General features: G+C 46.0%; 1 protein-coding gene across 1 annotated transcript in view; it reads left to right on the top strand.

Annotated features, from left to right (window-relative positions):
* The window catches only part of LOC139367792 (regulator of G-protein signaling 20-like), a 112339-nt gene that overhangs the window by 79680 nt on the left and 8359 nt on the right, over nucleotides 1-24300 (top strand). Inside the window, exons 4-5 of the mRNA XM_071106126.1 lie at nucleotides 14312-14380; nucleotides 15442-15676. Of these exons, the coding sequence (XP_070962227.1) occupies nucleotides 14312-14380; nucleotides 15442-15676 (304 nt within the window). The remainder of the gene's footprint in view (nucleotides 1-14311; nucleotides 14381-15441; nucleotides 15677-24300) is intronic.

The raw sequence follows: 24300 nt of genomic DNA, 5'->3' as shown, positions 1-24300 counted from the left end.
CCCTGTCCCCCCCTACACTCACAGCACCCCCTCCCCTACACTCACAGCACCCCCCCCCCTACACTCACAGCACCCCCCCCTACACTCACAGCACCCCCCCTACACTCACAGCACCCCCCCTTACACTCACAGCATCCCTGTCCCTCCCCTACACTCACAGCACCCCCCCCTACACTCACAGCACCCCCCTTACACTCACAGCGTCCCCCCCCTACACTCACAGCACCCCCCCTACACTCACAGCACCCCCCTACACTCACAGCACCCCCCCTTACACTCACAGCATCCCTGTCCCTCCCCTACACTCACAGCACCCCCCCCCCCTACACTCACAGCACCCCCCCTACACTCACAGCACCCCCCTTACACTCACAGCATCCCTGTCCCTCCCCTACACTCACAGCACCCCCCCTACACTCACAGCACCCCCCCTACACTCACAGCGTCCCCCCCCTTACACTCACAGCACCCCCCTACACTCACAGCACCCCCCCTACACTCACAGCACCCCCCTACACTCACAGCACCCCCCTACACTCACAGCACCCCCCCTACACTCACAGCACCCCCCTACACTCACAGCACCCCCCCTACACTCACAGCACCCCCCCTACACTCACAGCACCCCCTTACACTCACAGCACCCCCCCCTACACTCACAGCACCCCCCCTACACTCACAGCGTCCCCCCCAACACTCACAGCACCCCCCCTCTACACTCACAGCACCCCCCCTACACTCACAGCATCCCCCCCTACACTCACAGCATCCCCCCCTACACTCACAGCGTCCCCCCCAACACTCACAGCACCCCCCCTCTACACTCACAGCACCCCCCCTACACTCACAGCATCCCCCCTACACTCACAGCATCCCCCCCTACACTCAGAGTCCCTGTCCCCCCCCTACACTCACAGCGTCCCTGTCTCCCCCCTACACTCAATGCATCCCTGTCCCCCCTCCTACACTCAGTGTCCCTGCCCCCCCCCCTACACTCACAGCGTCCCTGCCCCCTCCCTACACTCACAGCGTCCCTGTCCCCCCCCCCTGCACTCAATGCATCCCTGCCCCCCCCCCCCCCCCTACACTCAGCGTCCCTGTCCCCCCCCTACACTCAGTATCCCTGTCCCCTCCCCCTGAGGTCAGGGCTTTGTGATGGCCACTCCAATACCTTGACTTTGTTGTCCTTAAGCCATTTTTCCACAACTTTGGAAGTATGCTTGGGGTCATTGTCCATTTGGAAGACCCATTTGGAACCAAGCTTTAACTTCCTGACTGATGTCTTGAGATGTTGATTCAATATATCCACATCATTTTCATTCCTCATGATGCCATATATTTTGTGAAGTGCAACAGTGTCCCTGTCCCCTCCCCCTACACTCAGTGTCCCTGTCCCCTCCCCCTACACTCACAGCATCCCTGTCCTCCCCCTACACTCACAGTGTCCCTGTCCCCCCCACTACACTCACAGCGTCCCTGTCCCCCTCTACACTCACAGTGTCCCTGTCCCCCCCTACACTCACAGTGTCCCCCCCTACACTCACAGCATCCCTGTCCCCCCCTGCACTCACAGCATCCCTGTCCCCCCCCTACACTCACAGTGTCCCTGTCCCCAACCTACACTCACAGCATCCCTGTCCCCCCCTAAACTCAGTGTCCCTGCCCCCCCCCCCTACACTCGCAGCATCCCTCCCTACACTCAGTGTCCCTGTCCCCCCCCCTACACTCACAGCGTCCCTGTCCCCCCCTACACTCAATGCATCCCTGTCCCCCCCCTACACTCAGTGTCCCTGTCCCCCCCCCCTACACTCACAGCGTCCCTGTCCCCCCCCCCCCTACACTCAATGCATCCCTGCCCCCCCCCTACACTCAGCGTCCCTGTCCCCCCCCTACACTCAGTGTCCCTGTCCCCTCCCCCTGAGGTCAGGGCTTTGTGATGGCCACTCCAATACCTTGACTTTGTTGTCCTTAAGCCATTTTTCCACAACTTTGGAAGTATGCTTGGGGTCATTGTCCATTTGGAAGACTCATTTGAGACCAAGCTTTCACTTCCTGACTGATGTCTTGAGATGTTGATTCAATATATCCACATCATTTTCATTCCTCATGATGCCATATATTTTGTGAAGTGCAACAGTGTCCCTGTCCCCCCCCTACACTCACAGCATCCCTGTCCCCCCCTATACTCAGTGTCCCTGCCCCCCCCACTACACTCACAGCATCCCTGTCCTCCCCCTACACTCACAGTGTCCCTGTCCCCCCCACTACACTCACAGCATCCCTGTCCCCCCCTACACTCACAGTGTCCCTGTCCCCCCCTACACTCACAGTGTCCCTGTCCCCCCCCCTACACTCACAGTGTCCCTGCCCCCCCCCTACACTCACAGTGTCCCTGTCCCCCCCCTACACTCACAGTGTCCCTGTCCCCCCTCTCTACCTCTGTATCACCTGCTCTGTTCTGCTTCCTGTTCTCTACTGCTCTATCCGGATGTACAGTTGAAGTCGGAAGTTTACATACACCTTTGCCAATCCATTTGTAACTCAGTTTTTCACAAATCCTGACATTTAATCCTAGTACAAATCCCCGTCTCAGGTCAGTTAGAATCACCACTTCATTTTAAGAATGTGAAATGTCAGAATAATAGCAGAGAGAATGATTTATTTCAGCTTTTATTTCTTTCATCACATTCCCAGTGGGTCAGAAGTTTAAATACACTCAATTAGTGTTTGGTAGCTTGCCTTTAAATTGTTTAACTTGGGTCAAATGTTTTGGGTAGTCTTCCACAAGCTTCCCACAATAAGTTGGGTGAATTTTGGCCCATTCCTCCTGACAGAGCTGGTGTAACTAAGTCAGGTTTGTAGGTCTCTTGCTCGCACGCGCTTTTTCAGTTCTGCCCACAAATGTTCTATAGGGTTGAGATCAGGGCTTCGTGATGGCCACTCCAATACCTTGACTTTGTTGTCCTTAAGCCATTTTTCCACAACTTTGGAAGTATGCTTGGGGTCATTGTCCATTTGGAAGACCCATTTACGACCAAGCTTTCACTTCCTGACTGATGTCTTGAGATGTTGATTCAATATATCCACATAATTTCATTCCTCGTGATGCCATATATTTTGTGAAGTGCAACAGTCCCTCCTGCAGCAAAGCACCCCCACAGCATGATGCTGACACCCCCGTGCTGTACGGTTGGGATGGTGTTCTTCAGCTTGCAAGCCTCCCTCTTTTCCCTCCAAACATAACGATGGTCATTATGGCCAAACAGTACTATTATTGTTTCATCAGACCAGAGGACATTTCTCCAAAAAGTACAGTCTTTGTCCCCATGTGCAGTTGCAAAAAGTAGTCTGGCTTTTTTATGGCAGTTTTGGAGCAGTGGCTTCTTCCTTGCTGAGCGGCCTTTCAGGTTATGTCGATATAGGACTCATTTTACTGTGAATATAGATACTTTTGTACCTGTTTCATACAGCATCTTCACAAGGTCCTCTGCTGTTGTTCTGGGATTGATTTGTACTTTTCACACCAAAGTACGTTCATCTCTAGGAGACAGAACGCGCCTCCTTCCTGAGAGGTATGATGGCTGCGTGGTCCCATGGTGTTTATACTTGCGTACTATTGTCTGTACAGATGAATGTGGTACCTTCAGGCGTTTGTAATTTGCTCCCCAGGATGAACCAGACTTGTGGAGGTCTACAGTTTTTTTTCCTGGGGTCTTGACTGATTTCTTTTGATTTTCCTATGATGTCAAGCAAAGAGGCACTGAGTTTGAAGGTAGGCCTTGAAATACATCCACAGGTACACCTCCAATGGACTCAAATGATGTCAATAAGCCTATCAGAAGCTTCTAAAGCCATGACATACATTTTCTAGAATTTTCCAATCTGTTTAAAGGTACATTCAATTTAGTGCATGTAAACTTCTGACCCACTGGAATTGTAATACAGTGAATTATAAGTTAAATAATCTGTCTGTAAACAATTGTTGGAAAAATGACTTGTGTCATGCACAAAGTAGATGTCCTAACCGACTTGCCAAAACTATAGTTTGTTAACAAGAAATGTGTGGAGTGGTTGAAAAACTAGTTTTAATGACTCCAACCTAAGTCTATGTAAACTTCCGACTTCAACTGTATGTTAGAGTTGACATGAATGGATGTTGGTTATGTAGGCTTCTTCTAACCCATTGCTTTCCACTGCAGATAGTAAGTAATAGGTTATATACAGTACCAGTCAAAGGTTTGGACACACCTACTCATTCAAGAGTTTTTCTTTATTTTTACTGTTTTCTACATTGTAGAATAGTGAATACATCAAAACTATGAACTAACACATATGTAATCATGTAGCAACCAAAAAAGTGTTAAATAAATCAAAATATATTTTAGAATCTTCAAAGTTGCTACCCTTTGCCTTGATGACAGCTTTGCACACTCTTGGCATTCTCTCAACCAGCTTCATGAGGTAGTCATCTGGAATACATTTCAATTAACAGGTGTGCCTTGTTAAATGTTAATTTGTGGAATTTCTTTCCTTCTTAATGCGTTTGAGCCAATCAGTTGTGTTGTGACAAGGTAGGGGGGATATACAGAAGACAGCCCTATTTGGTAAAAGACCAAGTCCATATTATGGCAAGAACAGCTCAAATAAGCAAAGAGAAATGACAGTCCATCATTACTGTGAGACATGAAGGTCAGTCAATACTTAAAATGTCAATAACTTTGAAAGTTTCTTGAAGTGCAGTTGCAAAAACCATCAAGCACTATGATGAAACTGACTCTCATGAGGACCTCCACAGGAAAGTAAAACCCTGAGTTAGAAGATAAGATAAATTCATTACCAGTCTCAGATTGTAGCTCAAATAAATGCTTCACAGAGTTCAAGTAACAGACAACATCTCAACATCAACTGTTCAGAGGACACTGCGTGAATCAGGTTGAATTGCTGCAAATAAACCAAATTAAATCAAACTTACCAAATACAACAGGTATTTACCGTGAAAAACTTTCAAGCCCTTTACCAACAATGCAGTTCAAGAAAGAGTTAAGAAAATATTTTCCAAATAAACTGAAGTAAAAAATAATAAAAATGAACACAAAAAAATAACAATAATGAGGCTATTTACAGTACCGAGTAAATGTGCGATGTTACAGGTTAGTTGAGGTAATTTGTTCATTTAGGTAGGGGTAAAGTGACTATGCAAAGATAAACAGCGAGTAGCAGCAGTGTAGAAAATGAGGGGGGTCAATGTTAATAGCCTGGGTAGCCATTTGTTTAATTGTTCAGAAATCTTATGGCTTGGGGGTAGAAGGAGGAGTGGGCCAAAATCCCTGCTGCAGTGTGTGCAAACCTGGTCAAGAACTACAGGAAACGTATGATCTCTGTAATTGCAAACAAAGGTTTCTGTACCAAATATTAAGTTCTGCTTTTCTGATGTATCAAATACTTATGTCATGCAATAAAATGCTAATTAATTACTTAAAAATCATACAATGTGATTTTCTGGATTTTTGTTTTAGATTCGACTTCTCACAGTTGAAGTGTACCTATGATAAAAAATTAGGTAGGTCCTGGTCCTGGATGGCAGGAAGCTTGGCCCCAGTGATGTACTGGGTCGTACACACTACTCTCTGTAGCGCCTTACAGTCAGATGCCAAGCAGTTGCCATACCAGGCTGTGATGCAACCGGTCAGGATGCTCTCGATGGTGCAGCTGTATAACTTTTTGAGGATCTGGGGACCCATGCCAAATCTTTTCAATCTCCTGAGGGGGAAAAGGTGTTGCCGTGCCCTCTTCACGACTGTCTTGGTGTGTTTGGACCATGAAAGTTCGTTGGTGATGTGGACACCAAGGAAGTTGACCCTCTCCACTACAGCCCGTTGATGTTAATGGGGGCCTGTTCGACCCGCCTTTTTCTGTAGTCCACAATCAGCTCCTTTGTCTTGCTCACATTGAGGGAAAGGTTGTTGTCCTGGCACCACACTGCCAGGTCTCTGACCTACTCCTTATAGGCTGTCTCATCGTTGTCGGTAATCAGGCCTACCACTGTTATGTCGTCAGCAAACTTAATGAGTCCTTACCACCTGGGGGCGGCAGAGGGAGGTGTTTAGTCCCGGGTCTTTAGCTCAGTGATGAGCTTTGTGGGCACTATGGTGTTGAACGCTGAGCTGTAGTCAATGAATAGCATTCTCACATAGGTGTTCCTTTTGTCCAGGTGGGAAAGGGCAGTGTGGAGTGCAATAGAGATTGAGTCATCTGTGGATCTGTTGGGGTGGTATGTGAATTGGAGTGTGTCTAGGGTTTCCGGGATGATGGTGTTGATGTGAGCCATGACCAACCTTTCAAAGCACTTCAAGGCTACAGACGTGAGTGCTACGGTGCGGTAATCATTTAGGCAGGTTACCTTGGGGCACAGGGACTATGGTGGGCTACTTGAAACATGTAGGTATTACAAACTTGGTCAGGGAGAGGTTGAAAATGTCAGTGAATTGACAGTTGGTCCGCGCATGCTTTGATTACATGTCCTGGTAATCTGCTCCGCGGCTTTGTGAATGTTGACCTGTTTAAAGGTCTTGCTCACATCAGCTACCAAGAGCGTTCTAACACAGTCGTCCAGAACAGCTGGTGCTCTCATATATGCTTTAGTGTTGCTTGCCGCGAAGCTAGCATAAAAGGCATTTAGCTCGTCTGGTAGGCTTGCTTCACTGGGCAGCTAGTGGCTGGGTTCAAATCAGATCAAACGTATTTGTCACATACACATGGTTAGCAGATGTGTAGCGAAATACTTGTGCTTCTAGTTCCGACAATGCAGTAATAACCAACGAGTAATCTAACCAAACAATTCCAAAACTACTACCTTATACACACAAGTGTAAAGGGATAAAGAATATGTACATAAAGATATATGAATGAGTGACGGTATAGGCAAGATGCAGTAGATGGTATCGAGTACAGTATATACATATGAGATGAGTAATGTAGGGTATGTAAACAAAGTGGCATAGTTTAAAGTGGCTAGTGATACATGTATTACATAAAGATGCAGTAGATGATATAGGGTACAGTGTATATACATATACATATGAGATTAATAATGTAGGGTATGTAAACATTATATTAAGTAGCATTGTTTAAAGTGCTAGTGATATATTTGACATCAATTTCCATCAATTCCCATTATTAAAGTGGCTGGAGTTGAGTCAGTGTGTTGGCAGCAGCCACTCAATGTTAGTGGTGGCTGTTTAACAGTCTGATGGCCTTGAGATAGAAGCTGTTTTTCAGTCTCTCTGTCCCTGCTTTGATGCACCTGTACTGACCTCGCCTTCTGGATGATAGCGGGGTGAACAGGCAGTGGCTCGGGTGGTTGTTGTCCTTGATGATCTTTATGGCCTTCCTGTGACATCGGGTGGTGTAGGTGTCCTGGAGGGCAGGTAGTTTGCCCCCGGTGATGCGTTGTGCAGACCTCACTACCCTCTGGAGAGCTTTACGGTTGTGGGCGGAGCAGTTGCCGTACCAGGCGGTGATACAGCCTGACAGGATGCTCTCGATTGTGCATCTGTAGAAGTTTGTGAGTGCTTTTGGTGACAAGACAAATTTCTTTAGCCTCCTGAGGTTGAAGAGGCGCTGCTGCGCCTTCTTCAAGACGCTGTCTGTGTGGGTGGACCAATTCAGTTTTTCCGTGATGTGTACGCCGAGGAACTTAAAACTTACTACCCTCTCCACTACTGTCCCATCGATGTGGATAGGGGGGTGCTCCCTCTGCTATTTCCTGAAGTCCACAATCATCTCCTTTGTTTTGTTGACGTTGAGTGCGAGGTTATTTTCCTGACACCACACTCCGAGGGCCCTCACCTCCTCCCTGTAGGCCGTCTCGTCGTTGTTGGTAATCAAGCCTACCACTGTAGTGTCGTCCGCAAACTTGATGATTGAGTTGGAGGCGTGCGTGGCCACGCAGTCGTGGGTGAACAGGGAGTACAGGAGAGGGCTCAGAGCGCACCCTTGTGGGGCCCCAGTGTTGAGGATCAGCGGGGTGGAGATGTTGTTTCCTACCTTCACCACCTGGGGGCAGCCCATCAGGAAGTCCAGTACCCAGTTGCACAGGGCGGTGTCGAGACCCAGGGTCTCGAGCTTGATGACGAGTTTGGAGGGCACTATGGTGTTAAATGCCGAGCTGTAGTCGATGAACAGCATTCTCACATAGGTATTCCAGATGTCCAGATGGGTTAGGGCAGTGTGCAGTGTGGTTGAGATTGCATCGTCTGTGGATCTATTTGGGCGGTAAGCAAATTGGAGTGGGTCTAGGGTGTCAGGTAGCGTGGAGGTGATATGGTCCTTGACTAGTCTCTCAAAGCACTTCATGATGACGGAGTGCTACAAGGCAGTAGTCGTTTAGCTCAGTTACCTTAGCTCAAGAACAGGAACAATGGTGGCCCTCTTGAAGCATGTGGGAACAACAGACTGGGATAGGGATTGATTGAATATGTCCGTAAACACACCAGCCAGCTGGTCTGCGCATGCTCTGAGGACGCGGCTGGGGATGCCGTCTGGGTCTGCAGCCTTGCGAGGGTTAACACGTTTAAATGTTTTCCTCACATCGGCTGCAGTGAAGGAGAGTCCGCATGTTTTAGTTGCTGGCCGTGTCAGTGGCACTGTATTGTCCTCAAAGCGGGCAAAAAAGTTATTTAGTCTGCCTGGAAGCAAGACATCCTGGTCTGTGACGGGGCTGGTTTTCTTTTTGTAACCCGTGATTGACTGTAGACCCTGCCACATACCTCTTGTGTCTGAGCCGTTGAATTGTGACTCTACTTTGTCTCTATACTGACGCTTAGCTTGTTTGATTGCCTTGCGGAGGGAATAGCTACACTGTTTGAATTCGGTCATGTTTCCGGTCACCTTTCCCTGGTTAAAAGCAGTGGTTTGTGCTTTCAGTTTCACACGAATGCTGCCATCAATCCACGGTTTCTGGTTTGGGAATGTTTTAATCGTTGCTATGGGAATGACATCATAAATGCACTTTCTAATGAACTCGCTCACCGAATCAGCGTATTCGTCAATGTTGTTGTTGGACGCAATGCGGAACATATCCCAATCCACGTGATGGAAGCAGTCTTGAAGCGTGGAATCAGATTGGTCGGACCAGCGTTGAACAGACCTGGAAGCGGGAGCTTCTTGTTTTAGTTTCTCTCTGTAGGCAGGAAGCAACAAAATGGAGTCGTGGTCAGCTTTTCCGAAAGGGGGGGCCATATATGCATCGCGGAAGTTAGAATAGCAATGATCCAAGGTTTTACCAGCCCTGGTTGCGCAATCGATATGCTGATACAATTAAGGGAGTCTTGTTTTCAGATTAGCCTTGTTAAAATCCCCAGCTACAATGAATGCAGCATTCCCTTTGTAGTCTGTAATCGAGTTGCCTGTTTGATGGGGCGTCTTAGGGCATAGCTGGATTTCTTATACGCTTCCGGAATAGTGTCCCGCTCCTTGAAAGTGGCAGCTCTAGCCTTTAGCTCGATGCGGATGTTGCCTGTAATCTATGGCTTCTGGTTGGGATATATGTGTATGGCCACTTTGGGGACGACATCATCGATGCACTTATTGAAGAAGCCGATGACTGAGGTGGTATACTCCTCAATGCCATTGGGATAAATCCCTGAACCTATTCCAGTCTGTGCTAGCAAAACAGTCCTGTAGCGTAGCATCCGCGTCATCTGACCACTTCCGTATTGAGTGAGTCATTGGTACTTACTGCTTTAATATTTGCTTGTAAGCAGGAATCAGGTGGATAGAACTATGGTCAGATTTGCCAAATGGAGGACGAGGGAGAGCTTTGAACATGTTACATGCTGGTAGAAATGAGGTAAAACGGATTTAAGTTGACCTGCATTAAAGTCCCCGGCCACTAGGAGCGCTGCTTCTGGATGAGCATTGTCTTGTTTGCTTATGGCCTTATACAGCTGGTTGAGTGCGTTCCTAGTATCAGCATCGGTCTGTGGTGGTAAATAGACTGCTACGAATAATATAGATGAGAACTCTCTTGGTAGATAGTGTGGTCTACAGATTATCATGAGATACTCTACCTCAGGCGAGCAATACCTCGAGACTTCTTTAATATTAGACATCGCGCACCAGCTGTTATTGACAAATAGACACACACCCCCACCCCTCGTCTTACCAGACGTAGCTGCTCTGTTCTGCCGGTGCATGGAAAATCCCGCCAGCTCTATATTATCCATGTTGTCGTTCAGTCACGACTCGGTTTTAAACAACAATAATAATTATTTAATAATAATATAAGATAGGATAAGATAAGATCATTCATTTTTTTTTTTTTTTTCCCGTTGGTAGGATCGTCTTGATCGTATATCATCCGTTTTTGTTTTTGAACGTTGGCCAATAGAACAGATGGTAGTGGAAGTTTATTCACTCGCCTACAAATTCTCCGAATTCCCGACCTCCGCCCCCCTTTTCTGTCTTTTCTTCACGCAATGGACGGGGGATTTGGGCCCGTTCCAGAGATAGCAGGATACACTTTGCGTCGGACTCGTTAAATAAAAAATCTTGGTCGAGTTCGAGGTAAGTAATCGCTGTTCTGATGTACAGAAGTTATTTTCGGTAGCAGCAACAAAAAAACTTGCAAAATAGGACATTTGGTAAGGAGCCTGTAAAACGGCAGCCATCTTACTCTCAAGGTCACCAATAATAAGAAGAGACTTGCTTGGGCCAACGAAAAACGAGCAATGGACATTAGACCGGTGGAAATCTGTCCTTTGGTCTGATAAATACAAATTTGAGATTTTTGGTTCCAACAGCCCTGTCTTTGTGAGACGCAGATTAGGTGAACGGATGATCTCCTCGTGTGGTTCCCACCATGAAGCATGGAGGAGGAGGTGTGATGGTGTGGGGGTGCTTTGCTGGTGACACTGTAAGTGATTTATTTAGAATTCAAGACACACTTAACCAGCATTGCTACCAAAGCATTCTGCAGTGATACGCCATCCCATCTGGTTTGTGCTTACTGGGACTATCATTTGTTTTTCAAAAGGACAATGACCCAACACACCTCCAGGCTGTGTAAGGGCTATTTGACCAAGAAGGAGAGTGATGGAGTGCTGCATCAGATGACCTGGCTTCCACAATCACCCAACCTCAACCCAATTGAGATGGTTTGGGATGAGTTGGACTGCAGAGTGAAGGAAAAGCAGCCAGCAAGTGCTCAGCATATGTAGGAACTCCTTCAAGACTGTTGGAAAAGCATTCCAGGTGAAGCTGGTTGAGAGAATGTCAAGAGCGTGCAAAACTGTCATCAAGGCAACGGGTGGCTACAAAAATATATTTTGATTTGTTTAACATTTTTGTTTTGTTACGACATGATTTCATATGTGTTATTTCATAGATTTGATGTCTTCACTATTATTCTACAATGTAGAAAATAGTAAAATTAAATGTTTGTCCAAACTTTTAACTGGTACTGTTGGTTATATATGTTATGTACCGTATTTACATTCAAAACCAAAGTCTGTCAGATTTACAGTCAGCCTTGATCTTCAAGAATCGGACTTGGAAATATGGAAATATAGATTAGCCAAATGATTCTACCGGAGCGTAACCCAAAAACGAAGGACTAATTAGCCTAATCTGTTGTTTATGATTTGGTTGTCATGGACGACTGATCGGGCTCATTGAGTTGAAAAATAAATGCTGCTTTCGGAATGGCATGCTTTACTACTACTACTGAAAAGTGCTTTTTGCATGTGAAAAATGAATGCTTTATGGGCACAAGGTGAGACCCTAATGCAGACAAAGGAGGCAGATGGTTGAGCTCTGATATTTATTATACCAAAATTGGGGAGGCAAAAGGCAGGTCGGGGACAGGTGAGAGTTCATAAACCAGGTCAGAGTCCAAACAGTACCAGGGGATAGGCAGGCTCGAGGTCAGGACAGGCAGAGTGGTCAGGCAGGCGGGTTCGACGCCAGGACAGGCAAGTGTCAAAACCAGGAGGGCTAGGAAAAAATCAGAGACTGGGAACTAGGAAAAAACGCGGGTTGACTTGGCAAAACAAGACGAACTGGCACAGAGAGACAGGAAACACAGGGATAAATACACTGGTACAGAGAGACAGGAAACACAGGGATAAATACACTGGCACAGAGAGACAGGAAACACAGGGATAAATACACTGGCACAGAGAGACAGGAAACACAGGGATAAATACACTGGCACAGAGAGACAGGAAACCCAGGGATAAATACACTGGTACAGAGAGACAGGAAACACAGGGATAAATACACTGGTACAGAGAGACAGGAAACACAGGGATACATACACTGGTACAGAGAGACAGGAAACTCAGGGATAAATACACAGTTGACTAATGGGGAGAACAAGATGAACTGGTACAGAGAGACAGGAAACACAGGGATAAATACACTGGCACAGAGAGACAGGAAACACAGGGATAAATACACTGGCACAGAGAGACAGGAAACACAGGGATAAATACACTGGCACAGAGAGACAGGAAACACAGGGATAAATACACTGGTACAGAGAGACAGGAAACACAGGGATAAATACACTGGTACAGAGAGACGGGAAACACAGGGATAAATACACTGGTACAGAGAGACAGGAAACACAGGGATAAATACACTGGTACAGAGAGACAAGAAACACAGGGATAAATACACTGGTACAGAGAGACAGGAAACACAGGGATAAATACACTGGCACAGAGAGACAGGAAACACAGGGATAAATACACTGACACAGAGAGACAGGAAAAACAGTGATAAATACACTGGTACAGAGAGACAGGAAACACAGGGATACATACACTGGTACAGAGAGACAGGAAACTCAGGGATAAATACACAGTTGACTAATGGGGAGAACAAGATGAACTGGTACAGAGAGACAGGAAACACAGGGATAAATACACTGGCACAGAGAGACAGGAAACACAGGGATAAATACACTGGCACAGAGAGACAGGAAACACAGGGATAAATACACTGGCACAGAGAGACAGGAAACACAGGGATAAATACACTGGTACAGAGAGACAGGAAACACAGGGATACATACACTGGTACAGAGAGACAGGAAACACAGGGATAAATACACTGGTACAGAGAGACAGGAAACACAGGGATAAATACACTGGTACAGAGAGACAGGAAACACAGGGATAAATACACCGGGGACTAATGGGGAGAACAGGTGACACCTGGGGGTGGGTGGAGACAATCACAAAGACAGTTGAAACAGATCAGGGCGTGACAGAATGACATATGCTGCATTTGCTATAGGCCTATTGTTGTTGTTGTTGTTGTTGTTGTTGTGACACTTTGATGTTTTGATAATATGCAGCTGTTTTAGTCTATCAAAAGTGTGCAGTCACACCTTTGGCAGTCACACCTTTGGCAGTCACACCTTTGGCAGTCACACCTTTGGCAGTCACACCTTGGGAAGATCTAGCTTGGACTGTAGCCTACAAAAAGCCTATTGCTGCTCTTTCCACGCGATCCATCAAACACATTTGGTGTGTCATCGTAGTGATGTCTGCCTTGTGGTGTCATTAAGAAAACAGAAAGTGTCAAAGATCACTGAAAGATATAGCAAACAACCTTTCTGAATTTTAAAGTAATCCTAGAAGTAATAATCTAGTTTTTCCAAAATATCTGTTATCTGAGAGTGGACGAGTGAGTGAGTGGACGAGTGAGTGAGTGGGCGAGTGAGTGAGTGAGTGAGTGAGTGAGTGAGTGAGTGGGCGAGTGAGTGGGCGAGTGAGTGAGTGAGTGAGTGAGTGAGTGAGTGGGCGAGTGAGTGAGTGAGTGAGTGAGTGAGTGAGTGAGTGAGTGAGCGAGTGAGTGAGTGAGTGAGTGAGTGGACGAGTGAGTGAGTGAGTGGACGAGTGAGTGAGTGGGCGAGTGAGTGAGTGAGTGAGTGAGTGAGTGAGTGAGTGAGTGAGTGAGTGAGTGAGTGAGTGAGTGAGTGGACGAGTGAGTGAGTGGACGAGTGAGTGAGTGGGCGAGTGAGTGAGTGAGTGAGTGAGTGAGTGAGTGGGCGAGGGAGTGAGTGAGTGGGCGAGGGAGTGAGTGAGTGAGTGAGTGGACGAGTGAGTGAGTGGGCAAGTGAGTGAGTGACTGAGTGAGTGAGTGGGCGAGTGAGTGAGTGAGCGAGTGAGTGAGTGGGCGAGTGAGTGAGTGGGCGAGTGAGTGAGTGAGTGAGTGAGTGAGTGAGTGAGTGAGTGAGTGTCTGTGTGTCTATGTGAAAGTGCTGTGATGTAGTTTCACCACCTTGCAGTTTCACTGTTAGGAATGAAGAGGACAGAAGGAGGAAATCCCTGGAGACGCATCTGGAGACCATATCAAACTGTGAACCTAGGTGAGACCCCTAACCTCTACACCCTACACCCTAACCCCTACACCCTAACCCCTACACCCTGACCCCTACACCCTGACCCCTACACCCTAACCCCTACACCCTAACCCCTACACACTAACCCCTACACCCTAACCCCTACACCCTAACCCCTACACACTGACCCCTACACCCTGACCCCTACACCCTAACCCCTACACCCTAACCCCTACACCCTAACTTCTACAACATAACCTCTACACCCTAACCCCTACACCCTAACCCCTACACCCTAACCCCTAACTTCTACAACATAACCTCTACACCCTAACCCCTACACCCTAACCCCTAACTTCTACAACATAACCTCTACACCCTAACCCCTACACCCTAACCCCTACACACTAACCCCTAACTTCTACAACATAACCTCTACACCCTAACCTCTACACCCTAACCCCTACACCCTACACCCTAACCTAACTTCTACACTCTAACCTCTACACCCTAACCCCTACACCCTAACCCCTACACACTAACCCCTAACGTCTGCAACATAACCCCTACACCCTAACCTCTACATGCTAAACCCTAACCTCTACCCTAACCTCTACACCCTACACCCTAACCTCTATACCCTACACCCTAACCTCTACACTCTTACCTCTACACCCTAACCTCTACACCCTACACCTTAACCCCTACACCCTAACCTCTACACCCTACACCCTAACCTCTAACCTCTACACCCTAACCTATACACTCTAACCTCTACACCCTAACCCCTACACCCTAACCTCTACACCCTAATCTCTACACCCTAACCTCTACACCCTAACCTCTACACCCTAACCTCCAACGTCTACACCCTAGCCCCTACACCCTAACCCCTACACCCTAACCTCTACACCCTAACCTCTACACATTTACCTCTACACCCTTACCTCTACACCCACATCTCTCTCTCTCTCTCTCTCTCTCTCTCTCTCTCTCTCTCTCTCTCTCAGCACCAAACCAACATTATAGGAGAATAGTGTCTGGTCCCAGTCATTTAACCTCTCTCTCTATGTCCCTCCATCTCTCAGCACCAAACCAACATTAGAGGAGATTAGCGTTTGGTCCCAGTCGTTCGACAAGCTGATGAAGAATCCTGCAGGTCGGAACGTGTTCAGAGAGTTCTTAAGGACTGAGTACAGCGAGGAGAACATGTTGTTCTGGCTGGCCTGTGAAGACCTCAAACAGGAGATGAACAAGAACACAGTGGAGGAGAAGGCACGCATGATCTATGAGGACTACATCTCTGTCCTGTCTCCCAAAGAGGTATGAGTACTTCCTGTTTCTCTCCCCCTTCCTCACCCCATATTCTCTGTCCTCCCTCTCTCCTTTTCTCTCGATACTCCTCTGCCTATTGCCTGTCCTCTTGTCTTTGTCCTCCCCTCAACCTGAAAAAGTTGAGACTGCAGCTCCTCTCTCTCTCTCTCTCTCTCTTACGGGAGTTGTAGCGATGAGACAAGACTGTAACTACGAATTGGATACCAAATTGGGGAGAAAAAAATATATAAATTAATATTCCTTTTTTAGCCAGATCCTAATTGGTATGTCAAATTTTATGTTCCCTTTGATGGCATAGAAGGCCCTTCTTGCCTTGTCTCTCAGATCGTTCACAGCTTTGTGGAAGTTATCTTTGGCGCTGATGTTTAGGCCGAGGTATGTATAGTTTTTTTTGTGTGCGGTGTCTAGATAGAATTGATATTTGTGGTCCTGGCAACTGGACCTTATTTGGAACACCATTATTTTGGTCTTACTGAGATGTACTGTCAGGGCCCAGGGCTGTCAGGGCCAAGGTCTGTCAGGGCCCAGGTCTGTCAGGGCCCAGGTCTGTCAGGGCCCAGGTCTGACAAAACCTGTGCTGAAGATCTAGGTGCTGCTGTAGGCCCTGCTTGGTTGGTGGCAGAAGCACCAGACATTTAACTTCAGATTCTAGTAGGGTGAGGCCAGGTGCTGCAGACTGTTCTTGTGCCCTTGCCAATTTGTTGATATACAGATGAATTCGGAAGTTTACAATCACTTAGTTTGGAGTCATTAAAACTAATTTTTCAACCACCCCACAAATTTCTTGTTAACTAACTATAGATTTGGCAAGTCTGTTATGACATCTACTTTGTGCATGACACAAGTAATTCTTCCAACAATTGTTTACAGACAGATTATTTCACTTATAATTCACTGTATTACAATTCCAGTGGGTCAGAAGTTTACATACACTAAGTTGAATGTGCCTTTAAACAGCTTGGAAAATTCCAGAAAATTATGTAATGGCTTTAGAAGCTTCTGATAGGCGAATTGACATCATTTGAGTCAATTGGAGGTGTACCTGTGGATGTATTTCAAGGCCTACATTCAAACTCAGTGCCTCTTTGATTGACATCATAGGAAAATAAAAATAAATCAGCCAAGACCTCAGAAAAAAGAACTGTAGACCTCCACAGTTCTGGTTCATCCTTGGGAGCAATTTCCAAAAGCCTGAAGGTACCACGTTCATCTGTACAAACAATAGTACGCAAGTATAAACACCATGGGACCACGCAGCCATCATACCGCTCAGGAAGGAGACACGTTCTGTCTCCTAGAGATGAACGCACTTTGGTGCGAAAAGTGCAAATCAATCCCAGAACAACAGTAAAGGACCTTATGAAGATGCTGTAGGAAACAGGTACAAAAGTATCTATATCCACAGTAAAACGAGTCCTATATCGACATAACCTGAAAAGCTGCTCAGCAAGGAAGAAACCACAGCTCAAAACCACCATAAAAAAAACACCCTAAGGTTTGCAACTGCACATGAGGACAAAGACTGTACTTTTTGGAGAAATGTCCTCTGTTCTGATGAAACAATAATAGTACTGTTTGGCCATAATGACTATCGTTATGTTTGGAGGAAAAAGAAGACGCTTGCAAGCTGAAGAACACCATCCCAACTGTGAAGCACGGGGGTGGCAGCATCATGTTGTGGTGGTGCTTTGCTGCAGGATGAACTGGTGCACTTCACAAAATATATGGCATCATGAGGGAGGACAATTATGTGGATATATTGAAGCAACATCTCAAGACATCAGTCAGGAAGTTGAAGCTTGGTCATAAATGGGTCTTCCAAATGGACAATGACCCCCAAGCATACTTCCAAAGTTGTGGCAAAATGGCTTAAGGACAACAAAGTCAAGGTATTGGAGTGGCCATCACAAAGCCCTGACCTCAATCCTATAGAAAATTTGTGGGCAGAACTGAAAAAGCATGTGCGAGCAAGGAGGCCTACAAACCTGACTCAGTTACACCAGCTCTGTCAGGAGGAATGGGCCAAAATTCACCCAACTTATTGTGGGAAGCTTGTGGAAGGCTACCTGAAATGTTTGACCCAAGTTAAGCAATTTAAAGGCAATGCTACCAAATACTAATTGAGTGTATGTAAACTCCTTACCCACTGGGAATGTGATGAAAGAATCACATCTGAAATAAATCATTCTCTCTACTATTATTCTGACATTTCAGTCTTAAAATAAAGTGGTGATCCTAACTGACCTAAGACAGGTAATTTTTACAAGGATTAAATGTCAGGAATTGTGAAAAACTGAGTTGAAATGTATTTGGCTATGGTGTATGTAAACTTCTGACTTCAACTGTATATGTTGAATAGGGTGGGGCTTAAGCTGCTTCCCTGTCTCACCCCACAGCCCTGTGGAAAGAAATGTGTTTTTTGCCAATTTATACCTCACACTGTTTGTTTGTGTACATAGATTTTATAGTGTTGTATGTTCCCCTAACACCACTTTCCATCAATTTATATTGCAGACCCTCATATGCCAAATTCAGTCAAAAGCTTTTTTGAAATCAGCAAAGCAGGACCACATACACCACACCTAACGTTGCTCTACCATTCGTCTGCCGACCATTTGGCGCCCTGTGTTTTAGAGACCACCCACTGGTGGACATCTGACTGACAACATTTTTACAGATTCTCCACTCGGTTTTCAAATTATGGCCAGTATTCTTCAGAAGTGCTAAGCACTTAGTGTGTCCGTTAGTTTCCTGGTCTGTCTCTAAATCGTGTGGAGCCATACAGGGCAATGCAGGCCAGCTATAAAGCTTTACCCCCTTCTACCCTCCTCTACTATCTTCTACTATCCTCTAACCTCCTCTACTATCCTCTACTATCCTCTACCCTCCTCTACTATCCTCTACTATCCTTTACCCTCCTCTACTATCCTCTACCCTCCTCTACTATCCTCTACTATCCTCTACTATCCTATACCCTCCTCTACTATCCTCTACTATCCTCTGCCCTCCTCTACTATCCTCTACTATCCTCTGCCCTCCTCTACTATCCTCTACCCTCCTCTACTATCCTCTGCCCTCCTCTACTATCCTCTACTATCCTTTACCCTCCTCTACTATCCTCTACCCTCCTCTTACCTCCTCTAATATCCTCTACCCTCCTCTAATATCCTCTACTATACTCTACTATCCTATACCCTCCTCTACTATCCTCTACTATCCTCTGCCCTCCTCTACTATCCTCTACTATCCTCTACCCTCCTCTAATATCCTCTACTATCCTCTACCCTCCTCTAATATCCTCTACTATCCTATACCCTCCTCTAATATCCTCTACTATACTCTGCCCTCCTCTACTATCCTCTAATATCCTCTACTATCCTCCACCCTCCTCTAATATCCTCTACTATCCTCTACCCTCCTCTAATATCCTCTACTATCTTCTACCCTCCTCTAATATCCTCTACCCTCCTCTACTATCCTCTACCCTCCTCTAATATCCTCCACTATCCTTTGCCCTCTTCTTCTACCCTCTGCCCTCCTCATAAATCTCCGCCCTCCTCTTCTACCATCTGCCCTCCTCTAATATCGTCTACCCTCCTCTACTATCCTCTACCCTACTCTACTATCCTCTGCTCTCCTGTACTATCCTCTACCCTCCTCTACTATCCTCTACTGTCCTCTACTATCCTCTGCCCTCCTCTACTATCCCCTACTATCCTCTACCCTCCTCTAATATCCTCTACTATCATCTACTATCCTCTACCCTCCTCTACTATCCTCTACCCTCCTCTACTATCCTCTACTATCCTCTGCCCTCCTCTACTATCCTCTACCCTCCTCTACTATCCTCTACCCTCCTCTACCCTCCTCTACTGTCCTCTACCCTCCTCTACTGTCCTCTACCCTCCTCTACTATCCTCTACCCTCCTCTACTGTCCTCTACCCTCCTCTACCATCCTCTACTATCCTCTACTATCCTCTGCCCTCCTCTACCTTCCTCTTCTGACCTCTACTATCTTTTTAATAATTTAGTGGCTTTTAATTGGTGTGTGTGTATTTTCTTTAGTCAAATAGTTAAATAAGGGTAAATTTAAATAATACAAATCATGTATCTTATTTATCCAACACAACTAATCACACGTGATTGATCTTCAACTTGTTGTTGCTGGAGTAAAACAAATAATGCAAATCGCGTGTTAAAAACTGTTTTGTATCAGAAAGTGCTTTGAATGGTTTTTTTTTTCTCAACTGGTAATAGAAGGAGCACTTCCTCGTTCACCATTCAAGTCCAGGCAAACGGCTATTGCCTCGTCACCCACCACTTTACAATGTGAGCTGGAGGCAGTATACATTTAGAAAACAGACTTAATTGTTTGAAACCGGTATGTTTTATTTCATATTATGAGACACGTCTTACCTTGCTTCAAAGTAGCCTATTGGCAAAATACAACCATGGAAACATGGAGGCAATTATTTTTATATAAAGACTTCATAGGCGGGGAAACCTTACAATTTAAGAAATGAGCGCATGGAACTCATAGCCTGTAGGCCAATGCAGCAGCAAGCCTATAACTTCCATTACTCTTTCACACCGAAGACTGGTGATTGTCGAAGGGGAGATTGTTGGAAATATTTTTCAAATAGCATACTGTCAGGAAATATATTTTTTAATATATTATCATTTGTAATGTATCTTAAAAAATGTTAACTTTTCTACATTTCTGGGCAGCATGCTCAGGCGTGCGTTTTCCCTCAACATTATCTGGGCAGAGAGACCAGGCACATGCTCCATCAACATTATCAGGACAGAGAGACCAGACACATGCTCCATCAACATTATCAGGACAGAGAGACCAGACACATGCCCCATTAACATTATCAGGACAGAGAGACCAGACACATGCTCCCTCAACATTATCAGGACAGAGACCAGACACATGCTCCCTCGTCATTATCAGGACAGAGAGACCAGACACATGCTACCTCAACATTATCAGGACAGAGAGACCAGACACATGCTCCCTCAACATTATCAGGACAGAGAGACCAGACACATGCCCCATCAACATTATCAGGACAGAGAGACCAGACACATGGTCCAGCAACATTATCAGGACAGAGAGACCAGACACATGCACCCTCAACATTATCAGGACAGAGACCAGACACATGCTCCCTCAACATTATCAGGACAGAGAGAACAGACACATGCTCCATCAACATTATCAGGACAGAGACCAGACAGATGCTCCTTCAACATTATCAGGACAGAGACACCAGACACAAGCTCCATCAACATTATCAGGACAGAGAGAACAGACACATGCTCCCTCATCATTATCAGGACAGAGACACCAGACACATGCTCCATCAACATTATCAGGACAGAGAGACCAGACACATGCTCCAGCAACATTATCAGGACAGAGAGACCAGACACATGCTCCCTCATCATTATCAGGACAGAGAGACCAGACACATGTCCATTGCTCAATTTGACAAATCTCATAAATTATGGTTTTGAAATTAACCAAAACTTGTTTCTCACAAGTGCATCTGGTTGTGAACAACATTTCCACTCAGAGAAAGAGAACGGTAATCAATGACTGTGATTAATACATGCATGAAATGAATGTAACCAAATGATCGGGATTAACGGTATATTTAATACTGGTGACATATGTAATGGGGAATTGATACAAATCAAAAGGGCAAACAATTCACACGATGAAACAATGCGCAATAATTGGCGTGAGACAGCTGAGCCATTCTGGAGAGAGACTGGTCTATATCTTCACCACACACCACTGCCCTGCTGAGCCAGTCTGGAGAGAGACTGGTCTATATCTTCACCACACACCCCTGCCCTGCTGATCCATTCTGGAGAGAGAGACTGGTCTATATCTTCACCACAAACCCTTGTCCTGCTGAGCCATTCTGGAGAGAGAGACTGGTCTATATCTTCACCACACACCCCTGCCCTGCTGAGCCATTCTGGAGAGAGAGACTGGTCTATATCTTCACCACAAACCCTTGTCCTGCTGAGCCATTCTGGAGAGAGAGACTGGTCTATATCTTCACCACACACCCCTGCCCTGCTGATCCATTCCGGAGAGAGAGACTGGTCTATATCTTCACCACACACCCCTGCCCTGCTGAGCCATTCTGGAGAGAGAGACTGGTCTACATCATCACCACACACCCTTGTCCTGCTTAGCCAGTCTGGAGAGAGAGACTGGTCTATATCTTCACCACACACCCCTGCCCTGCTGAGCCAGTCTGGAGAGAGAGACTGGTCTATATCTTCACCACACACCCTTGTCCTGCTGAGGCATTCTGGAGAGAGAGACTGGTCTATATCTTCACCACACACCCTTGTCCTGCTGAGCCATTCTGGAGAGAGAGACTGGTCTATATCTTCACACACATTTGAGATGTTTTTCCCTGACGGCCGCAGCTCAGTAATCAGCTAGGCCTGCTGCCATGCTTCCCAACTGGTCAAAGGCCTACCAGCTTGTGATTTAAAAAGATAAGCTAATGATCCTCGATTCCTTTGGCTAAGTCATGCTAAGTCATGCTTTCTAAGTCATGCTTTCTAAGTCATGCTTTCTTGTGAAGTATTTAGAATGATTTTATTTATGAATATAGAGGAGTAATTATATAGTTTTGGGCATTTTATTTACATTTACCTCCCTATTGGACCCACCACTATGTCATCTCTCTCCTGTTATATAGGACCCACCACTATGTCATCTCTCTCCTGTTCTATTGGATCCACCACTATGTCATCTCTCTCCTATTATATAGGACCAACCACTATGTCATCTCTCTCCTGTTCTATTGGACCCACCGCTATGTCATCTCTCTCCTGTTCTATTAGATCCACCACTATGTCATCTCTCTCCTATTATATAGGACCCACCACTATGTCATCTCTCTCCTGTTCTATTGGACCCACCGCTATGTCATCTCTCTCCTGTTCTATTGGATCCACCACTATGTCATCTCTCTCCTATTATATAGGACCAACCACTATGTCATCTCTCTCCTGTTCTATTGGACCCACCGCTATGTCATCTCTCTCCTGTTCTATTAGATCCACCACTATGTCATCTCTCTCCTGTTATATTAGATCCACCACTATGTCATCTCTCTCCTGTTATATAGGATCCACCACTATGTCATCTCTCTCCTGTTATATAGGAGTCACCACTATGTCATCTCTCTCCTGTTCTATTGGACCCACCGCTATGTCATCTCTCTCCTATTATATAGGACCCACCACTATGTCATCTCTCTCCTGTTCTATTGGACCCACCACTATGTCATCTCTCTCCTATTATATAGGACCAACCACTATGTCATCTCTCTCCTGTTCTATTGGACCCACCGCTATGTCATCTCTCTCCTGTTCTATTAGATCCACCACTATTTCATCTCTCTCCTGTTCTATTGGACCCACCACTATGTCATCTCTCTCCTGTTCTATTGGACCCACCGCTATGTCATCTCTCTCCTGTTATATAGGATCCACCACTATGTCATCTCTCTCCTGTTATATAGGATCCACCACTATGTCATCTCTCACCTGTTATATAGGACCCACCACTATGTCATCTCTCTCCTGTTATATAGGATCCACCACTATGTCATCTCTCTCCTGTTATATAGGATCCACCACTATGTCATCTCTCACCTGTTATATAGGACCCACCACTATGTCATCTCTCTCCTGTTATATAGGATCCACCACTATGTCATCTCTCACCTGTTATATAGGACCCACCACTATGTCATCTCTCTCCTGTTATATAGGACCCACCACTATGTCATCTCTCTCCTATTCTATTGGACCCACCACTATGTCATCTCTCTCCTGTTCTATTGGACCCACCACTATGTCATCTCTCTCCTGTTCTATTGGACCCACCACTATGTCATATCTCTCCTGTTCTATTGGACCCACCACTATGTCATATCTCTCCTGTTCTATTGGACCCACCACTATGTCATATCTCTCCTGTTCTATTGGACCCACCACTATGTCATATCTCTCCTGTTCTATTGGACCCACCACTATGTCATATCTCTCCTGTTCTATTGGACCCACCACTATGTCATATCTCTCCTGTTCTATTGGACCCACCACTATGTCATATCTCTCCTGTTCTATTGGACCCACCACTATGTCATATCTCTCCTGTTCTATTGGACCCACCACTATGTCATATCTCTCCTGTTCTATTGGACCCACCACTATGTCATCTCTCTCCTATTCTATTGGACCCACCACTATGTCATCTCTCTCCTGTTCTATTAGACCCACCACTATGTCATCTCTCTCCTATTCTATTAGATCCACCGCTATGTCATCTCTCTCCTATTCTATTAGATCCACCGCTATGTCATCTCTCTCCTGTTCTATTGGACCCACCACTATGTCATCTCTCTCCTGTTCTATTGGACCCACCACTATGTCATCTCTCTCCTGTTCTATTGGACCCACCACTATGTCATCTCTCTCCTGTTCTATTGGACCCACCACTATGTCATCTCTCTCCTGTTCTATTGGACCCACCACTATGTCATCTCTCTCCTGTTCTATTAGATCC

The sequence above is a fragment of the Oncorhynchus clarkii genome, chromosome 16, assembly GCF_045791955.1.
Source record: "Oncorhynchus clarkii lewisi isolate Uvic-CL-2024 chromosome 16, UVic_Ocla_1.0, whole genome shotgun sequence".
Lineage (NCBI taxonomy): Eukaryota > Metazoa > Chordata > Actinopteri > Salmoniformes > Salmonidae > Oncorhynchus > Oncorhynchus clarkii.
Note: the sequence above shows the minus strand (reverse complement) of the source record. Positions and strands in the feature narration are given on the sequence as shown.